General features: G+C 42.8%; 3 protein-coding genes across 3 annotated transcripts; 2 read left to right on the forward strand and 1 right to left on the reverse strand.

The window, feature by feature from the left end:
• Nucleotides 1-76: 76 nt before the first annotated feature.
• On the forward strand, nt 77-2,216 carry ebpl (EBP like). Its single transcript, XM_071479513.1, has 4 exons — nt 77-955; nt 1,119-1,188; nt 1,329-1,467; nt 1,783-2,216. The coding sequence occupies exons 1-4, from the start codon at nt 500-502 to the stop codon at nt 2,039-2,041; spliced, it is 924 nt and encodes a 307-aa protein (XP_071335614.1). The 5' UTR covers nt 77-499; the 3' UTR covers nt 2,042-2,216.
• arl11 (ADP-ribosylation factor-like 11) lies at nt 2,121-4,251 on the reverse strand. Its single transcript, XM_071479517.1, has 5 exons — nt 4,093-4,251; nt 3,713-3,778; nt 3,527-3,642; nt 3,281-3,458; nt 2,121-3,043 (listed from the first exon to the last, which is right to left on the reverse strand). The coding sequence occupies exons 1-5, from the start codon at nt 4,123-4,125 to the stop codon at nt 2,915-2,917; spliced, it is 522 nt and encodes a 173-aa protein (XP_071335618.1). The 5' UTR covers nt 4,126-4,251; the 3' UTR covers nt 2,121-2,914.
• A 566-nt stretch (nt 4,252-4,817) lies between these two features.
• On the forward strand, nt 4,818-7,467 carry eef1b2 (eukaryotic translation elongation factor 1 beta 2). Its single transcript, XM_071479516.1, has 7 exons — nt 4,818-4,976; nt 5,591-5,713; nt 5,808-5,943; nt 6,035-6,101; nt 6,522-6,647; nt 7,135-7,202; nt 7,328-7,467. Exons 1-7 carry the CDS (start codon nt 4,897-4,899, stop codon nt 7,412-7,414), a joined length of 687 nt encoding a protein of 228 aa, XP_071335617.1. The 5' UTR covers nt 4,818-4,896; the 3' UTR covers nt 7,415-7,467.
• The last annotated feature ends 274 nt before the right edge of the window (nt 7,468-7,741 follow it).

Raw genomic sequence — 7,741 nt, forward strand, 5'->3', positions numbered from 1 at the left:
AAAACACTTGAAGACTGAGAAACTGAGACCAATGTTTTCTCACTGTTATGAAGGTTTACAGATGAAATGATCTGTAAATTAATAACATCACTGCTGAAGCTCTGAATGAACGAGTTAGTGTGACTGTCAGTGCTCTAAAAGCAGTGATACCACAACATAGAAGTAATTCAAGTAAATGACCTAAAATCACAACAAAAGTAATAAACAAAATGTACTTTAAAAAGAATAAAGGTAAAAGTACTCATCATGAGGACTGACTGTTTTTATGTGCTATTACACATATTGGATTATTGGTTGGAGTTGTTGTTGTTGTTGTCATTAAAATGAGCAGCTGCTTCAGAAAACTGATTCAATGATCTTTAATGGTCTTTTACCTAAATTTAGTTGAATTTTAAATGAATTTAGTTTTTACTTCTTACTTTCTATTTTTTTTAATTGGTTTTTAATCTGAAACGTTTTGTTTTTGAAAAGTGCTCAACAAACAATCACGACAGTAAACATGAACATGATTCAACTCTGCTCTGTGCTTTCTACTGAGACTCTGCTGTTGACCTTTGACCTCTGTGGGAAGAGGCTGAGCCCCAGAGTGGGGTGTTCTCCTCAACAGCCAATGGGAGAGTCCAGAAGAACCAATAGAATTATAGAGAGTCAGGGGTGGAGCCTGAGACATCACTCCACATTCAAACTGTTGAGTCCTGTACCACCTGCACTACCTATAGCACCTGTACTGAGTAAAGTGCTGCTGCCTCCTCTTCTTCTTCTTCTTCTCTGCCTGTACATGGACTCAGCAACTTCCTCCATCCTCTCTCTGGTGTCAGTGTTGTCTCTATTAGCATGCAGCATCCAGGTGTTAGCTGCCATCCTGCTAACGCACAGGTATGGTGGGCAGAGCTCTGTGAAGGACAGGTGGATCCTGCTGTGGCTCTTCTATGATGTCATTGTCCACCTGACGCTGGTATGACCAATCAGAAACAGTTTGATATGTTTTTAGTAACTTTCCTTAATTATTATTTGATTGTGTTTTGCTGTTTCATCAGTTATTATTTGTTTATTTCTTTGTTTTACTGTGTAGTTTTATTCATATTTTATGTTTCTATTTGTTTATTGTTTGTTTTCAGGAGGGTCCATTTGTTTACATGTCTCTGGTTGGGACGGTGCAGACGTCTGAAGGTCCACTGGCTGAACTCTGTGAGTTCAACTTTCAACTTCTGATCTGTTACTTTATATTTCTACTACAGATTTTTGACTACAGACCTGTCTGTCTCTGCATGTCTCCAACTGTCTGTCTCTACAACTGTCTGTCTCTGCACCTGTCTGTCTCTCTATAGGGAAGGAGTATGGTAAAGCTGACAGTCGTTGGTTGGTTTCTGATCCAACAATCGTTTCCATAGAGATTCTGACTGTCGTCCTTGACTCTCTGCTCGCAGTCCTGTTGATCCACGCAGTACTGAAGAACAAGTACTACAGGTAATGCTACAGGTACTACAGGTAATGCCACAGGTCATTCTAAGGGTAATACTACAATTACTCCAGGTAATACTACAGGTAACACTACAGGTAGTCCAGGTAATACTACAAGTAGTCCAGGTAATACTACAGGTACTCCAGGTAATACTACAGGTAGTACTACAGGTAGTCTAAGACAGGTAATACTCCAGATAATACTACAGGTAGTCCAGTTGATACTACCTGAATATATTGAATATAGTAACTATATTGTGTTGTTATAAATACACATTAACATATGAATATATTGTGTTGTTACATTCATGTATTTTACAGACACTTTTTGCAGATCAGTCTGAGCATGTGCGAGCTGTATGGTGGCTGGATGACCTTCTGTCCTGACTGGCTGATTGGCAGTCCTAACCTGAACACATCCAACTGGCTCTACCTGTGGGTCTACCTGGTCTTCTTTAATGGAGTCTGGGTCCTGGTCCCAGTCCTGCTGCTGGTCCAGTCCTGGTTCTCTCTGAGGAGTCTGCACATGCTCAAATTGGATGATGACACAAAGAACATCAACCAGAAAAAGAAGGCGTAGAGACCACATTTGTTCTTCTACATTTATAAAAGCCTCAGTCTGATGGTGGTCACAGGTCTGGAGATCACATGACCACTGATCACATGACCACTCATTGTTCTCTATTGTTCTCTATTGTACACTGTGTTCTATTATATGTACTGTATACATCTGATAAATGACTTTGTCAACCACATGTGATCACAATGATTTTTTCAAAATTAAACAAGCCACCAGAGTCCATGATAAACCAGACCACATTAAACCAGAGTCCATGATAAACAGGGTCCATGATAAACCAGACCACATTAAACCAGAGTCCATGATAAACAGGGTCCATGATAAACCAGACCACATTAAACCAGAGTCCACGATAAACCAGACCACATTAAACCAGAGTCCATGATAAACCAGGGTCCATGATAAACCAGGGTCCATGATAAACCAGACTGAGACTCTCCTCTTCAGATGGTCTTTGTCTGGTTCTGTGGTCCAGAGTTTTACTGACAAATGTAACACCTGTCCAAACAAACAGTTCACCTGTAAAACTCAGGTGTTCTTCTGGACATGTTGATCATGTGACTTTGTTTTCAACTGGTAAAAAAGCTTCATGTCAGTCCAGGCTTGATACTGGTCCTGAGTTCACAGTGTTAGCAGGCAGAGAACAGAATCTAAACACAAAGTGATTATTGATCAAAGTGAATGATCAATCATCTTTATTGAAACATGTTGATTCATGTTTTTCATTCCAATCAGACATTGCACTTTTTCTGACTTAAAATGTTTTAGTTTTAATCATCCTTCACATCATCTCCTCCTCCTCCTCCCCCTCCTGCTCTTCCCCCTCCTCTTCCTCCTCCTGCCCCTCCAACCCCCCCTCCCCTCCTTCTCGTCTCAGCTCCTCTTGATCAATTTGTTGACAGACATGAAGGCCTGTTGGAGGCCAAGTCCCTTCAGAGCACTGCAGGCCTGAATCTCCCACAACTGCTCAGTATAACTGGGGAGATCCAGCTGGTTTGAGATCTGGGGAGCGTGGGGTGATGGAGAGGGGAGGGGGTAATAGAGAGAGAGAATGAGAGAGAGAGACAGAGAGACAGAGAGACAGAGAGAATGATGAGAAGAAGAGGAAATAGCTCCATCTAGTGTCTGTTCAGGTGTAACTGAATTCACAGGTTTGTGTTGTTCCCAAAGTAAGCTCCCTAACTAACCGGGTCCAGGTCCAGGTGCAGGTCTTGTTAGGTGCTGTGTGATGTCTCTTACCTCTCGTATGGTCATGGAGTTGGGCAGATCCTTTTTGTTGGCCAGAACCATCAGAGGAACTCCTTGGAGCTTCTCGTCACTCAGGACCTTCTTCAGGGCCTTCCGGGCCTCTGGCATCCGACCTGGGTCGCTGCTGTCCACCACGAAGACCAGAGCCTGACAGTCATCCAGGTAGTACCTGAAGAAGAAGAAGGTGTTTTGGGGCTGTTTCTGTTTGTTTGTTTGTTTGTTTATTTTGGTGTTTACCTCCAGTTGGGTCTCATGCTCTTCTGTCCTCCGACGTCCCACACGGTCAGAGACGTCTTCTTGTCCAGGTCCAAAGTTCCCACATTGAATCCAATAGTAGGTGATGTGTCCATCACCTGCAGGTCACAGGTGATCATTCAGTTCATACGTCTAACATCAACTCTCACCTGTCAAGAGGAGCCTCACCTGTCCTGTTAGCAGTCTGGCCAGCAGAGTGGACTTTCCAGCCGAGTCCAGACCCATCAGGATCACCTGAACACATGTATGAATTGATATGTTAGAGACCTGAGTCCTGCTCCTGTTCTACCTACATGTAGAAACCAGATGATGATGATGATGATGTTCACAAACAAACAAACAAACAAACAAAGGATGTTTACAAACTAATTGAGTTTTTTTTCTAAAGGGATGTTTTGGATTTTGTGGACTCTCCTGGTTTTCCTGTTTGTCTGACAGTTGTAAATAAAGAACATTTAAAAAAACATCAACAAAGCAGAGAGCACACTGTAGGTGAGACATGGAGGACACCTGTTTGATAGTTAAGTTAAAGGTAGTTATTGATTTACCTGAGGAGAGGTGGAGGAACCAGCCTGACCCATTACTCTTCTTCTTTTCCTCTGAGTCAGTTTGAATAAAAACAGGTGAATGTAAAACGTTGATCTGTGCTGATCTGAGCTCTGTGTCTGACTGAAACTCAACTGTCTAACATCTCTCAGGTGTGTACAGGTTCATTCACCAATCAGAACAGGTCATGTGACTGTGTGACAGGTCTGACTGCATTTTAGTTGAAGGCTGTTTTCAGCCCAAACAGAAGAACAGAAGCTGCAGAAGAACATCCTGAGGTTGATGATGTGTTTGTTTAACAAGGTTCAGACAGAAACTCAGTGTTGGTGATTTACATCACATTTACATTTACAGCAGCTGATACTGAGCCCTGACAGTACGTCATTACAGCTGTCTGCAACATCTGGAGCCTCTGAACAGATAAAACTTTGTCAAAGTTCAAGTAAAAACCTTCATTCACAAAGTTTAACATTAACAGTCAATAAGATAATAAGATAAAGTGTCACTTCTTTAGATATGAAGTCCAAATGATGAGAGTAAACTGACGTCAGATCAATTTTCCACACACAAACCTATATACTTATATAGCACACACACACACACACACACACACACACACACATCTTTAATAAACCAGTGATGAACTGAACCTCACTCTCCGCCTTCAGCGGGGAGGGGGAGGAGCGGTGCCGGGGGTGGGGGTGGTGGTCTGTCTCTGTGTATAAAGGCGCCCCCCCCCTTTTCCTCCCTCCTTCTTCTTCCTCCTCCTACGGCTCCTTCGTACTCCTCGGCGGCTCTCCTTCATCATGGGCTTCGGTGACCTGAAAGCGGCCTCCGGCCTCAAAGTGCTGAATGACTTCCTGTCGGACCGCAGCTACATCGAGGGGTCAGTAGAATCGGGACAGTCGAGACAATAGAAAACAGTAGAAACTACGACAGAGGTCTTCGCTGCTGCCGGCGGCGCCGCCATCTTGGCTCCGAGCTGATCTAACGTGGCTAACAGTTAGCTAACAGAGTTTAAATGTTAAAACAAAGTGACGTGAGGCTGTGAACGTCCATGATCCGGGCTGAGAAAGTGAACTGATCTGTGACAAGTTAATGTTCACGTAAAGTTTATTTTCTGTTCGGTAGGAGGTGGATAAACAGCCACATGCTATCGTTCGGAGCCACATGGTGCTAACAGGCTAACTAATGCTACGTGTCTTGAAGTTTGTAGATTAGGGACTGTAATGATTTCAATCAGACAGCAAAGACTTAACTGCAAAAATGTTATTATTTACCACAAAGACGTTATTATTCACCGCAGATATTATTTACTGCAGAGACGTTATTATTTTTTAAGATTAATTTGCATATCAAGCTCTTCCTGTTCTGGCTTTTTTTGTTTTGAAAAAAGTCAGTAATTCATGTTTAAAAAAAAAAAAACAGCACTCAGTGATTAGCGGAGAGGACAGTTCTCAGGTGGGTCAGTGATATAACTTAAATATATTCTGTCCTCAGGTACGTCCCCTCTCAGGCCGATGTGGCCGTCTTTGAGGCGATCTCTTCACCGCCCACAGCAAACCTGTGCCATGCCCTCCGCTGGTACAACCACATCAAGTCCTACCAGGACCAGAAGAACAGGTGAGGACGGTGATGTCTAGGGTGAGGGGATGGGGGTGTAAGCACACAGGTGTGTGTGTGTGACGACAGTGATCTAAGTCCCATGTCCTGTCAGTCTTCCAGGTGTAAAGAAACCGCTGGGTCAGTACGGTCCTGCAGGTGTGGCTGACACCACCTCTAGCTCCACCCCCGCCACTGCCTCAAAGGATGATGACGACGATGACATCGACCTGTTTGGGTCAGACGATGAGGTGAAGTCACAGTCAACGACAGAGGTGATGTCATTAACAAGATGTGTTACTTCAGCCTGTTAACATGTGCGCCCTGATTTTGTTCTTGCAGGAAGACGCAGAGACAGCAAGGCTGAAGGAGCAGCGTCTCGCAGAGTACGCCGCCAAGAAGGCCAAGAGTATGTTACCTCCAATCAGAACCAATCACCTGATCGTTCACAGGACTAATCAGTTAGTCCAAACAAACATCTGGCTCAGAAGAGCTGGACCAAAGATTCAAGACGAAAACTTCTATCTCCTAAAACTGGGGTTGTGTTCTGCCTCATCAGCAGAGTGAATCAGAACAATCTCAGAGGCCACCAGGTCTCAGCTGTTGATTGGTAACTCACATCAGAAAGTGATAGACTTGAGGTTTTTTTTTTTTTTTTTTTTTTTTTTTTTTTTTTAACTGATTGGCTGACTCTCTGTGATTATCCAATCACCATCTTTCGGCTGACTGTCTGATGGAAACCTTATTTACCTGATGAGAGTCTTTGCCTGCAGTGAGTGTTGTGGTTTAGAGTGGTTTCCATGGTAATGTACTCCTCCTTCCTCCCCAGAGCCCGCCCTCATTGCCAAGTCTTCAATCCTATTGGACGTCAAGCCGTGGGATGACGAGACAGACATGGCCAAGCTTGAGGAGTATGTTCGCAGTATTCAGATGGACGGGCTGGTCTGGGGACAGTGTAAGTATACTACAGTAATACTACATACTGTACTCTACCACTGTCTGCAATATTATACACAGTACTCAGTACAACAGTGTAGATGAGGAAAAGATCCAGAAGGATGAGTTTGGTTTGTATTTTCTGACAAAGATGGTTATTGATCTGCAGATGTTACAGATGTTTATAGTTTGACAATGTGGAGGCTGCTGTAGGATTTTTCTGACGACAGGAAGCATGTGGTCAGGAACTTGTCCAAAAAGCAGGACAGACAGTGGATGGTTGTTATAACCAGATTGAGTATTGATCAGTAACAGAGTTGATGATGATCTCACTCACCATCTTTCGGCTGAAGACGTGATGGAAACTTTATGATCTGAAAACTCTGACAACAATATTCTCTTGTTTTACATTAGTAGTAAAAGTGCAGCTATCAACGCTGACATCTGATCACAGAATGCTGGCCAATATCAGATCTGATGTGACGTGTTCAATATTTTTCCTGTAGCCAAACTGGTCCCAGTGGGTTACGGCATCAAGAAGCTGCAGATCAGCTGTGTTGTTGAGGACGACAAGGTGATTAAATCAGTTCAACTGCTCACTACAGACGATCGGATTCTGTTGGACATGTTCGTATGTTTGCTTAGACATTTTATTTTTCACTGGTTCATGTCTTTGATCTGTGTCTTGCCTGTTTTCAGGTGGGCACAGACATCCTGGAGGAGCACATCACAGCCTTTGAAGATTACGTTCAGTCAATGGACGTCGCTGCTTTCAACAAGATCTGAAAAAACAACAAACATCAAATCATGTTCATAATAAACAGCACTTCCTCACAAAATTAAGTTTTCTGTAGTATTATTATTATTATTATTATTATTATTATTATTATTATATTTTTTTACATCCAGGTGTTAGGGTTAGATGTCCATAAGCCTTTTAAACTTTATCCTTTTTCCTTAGTTTTCTTTCAATGTTGGTGCGAGTTACATTTCACCTCCATACATGAGGAGTGTCAGTGCCCTCTTTATTTGCGACACATCGATATGACAAGCCCTTAGATTATTCAAAATCCTTCAGTCTAATTTTATTTTCAACATTTAACTGAAACACAC

The sequence above is a fragment of the Trachinotus anak genome, unplaced genomic scaffold, assembly GCF_046630095.1.
Source record: "Trachinotus anak isolate AG129_WGS33_773 ecotype Australia unplaced genomic scaffold, CSIRO_AGI_Tana_v1 ptg000006l, whole genome shotgun sequence".
In the NCBI taxonomy this organism is placed as follows: Eukaryota; Metazoa; Chordata; class Actinopteri; order Carangiformes; family Carangidae; genus Trachinotus; species Trachinotus anak.

Bases quoted from the DNA above. Each gene is read 5' to 3' on its own strand.
- ebpl (XM_071479513.1), top strand. From the start codon at position 500: ATGAACATGATTCAACTCTGCTCTGTGCTTTCTACTGAGACTCTGCTG. The intron at 1,189-1,328 runs GTGAGTTCAACT...GTCTCTCTATAG, and splicing joins AGGTCCACTGGCTGAACTCT to GGAAGGAGTATGGTAAAGCT. The intron at 1,468-1,782 runs GTAATGCTACAG...TGTATTTTACAG, and splicing joins CTGAAGAACAAGTACTACAG to ACACTTTTTGCAGATCAGTC.
- arl11 (XM_071479517.1), bottom strand. From the start codon at position 4,125: ATGGGTCAGGCTGGTTCCTCCACCTCTCCTCAG. The intron at 3,643-3,712 runs GTGAGGCTCCTC...TGTGACCTGCAG, and splicing joins CCAGACTGCTAACAGGACAG to GTGATGGACACATCACCTAC. The intron at 3,044-3,280 runs GTAAGAGACATC...CACGCTCCCCAG, and splicing joins ACTCCATGACCATACGAGAG to ATCTCAAACCAGCTGGATCT.
- eef1b2 (XM_071479516.1), top strand. From the start codon at position 4,897: ATGGGCTTCGGTGACCTGAAAGCGGCCTCCGGCCTCAAAGTGCTGAAT. The intron at 4,977-5,590 runs GTCAGTAGAATC...TTCTGTCCTCAG, and splicing joins GACCGCAGCTACATCGAGGG to GTACGTCCCCTCTCAGGCCG. The intron at 5,944-6,034 runs GTGAAGTCACAG...TTGTTCTTGCAG, and splicing joins TGTTTGGGTCAGACGATGAG to GAAGACGCAGAGACAGCAAG.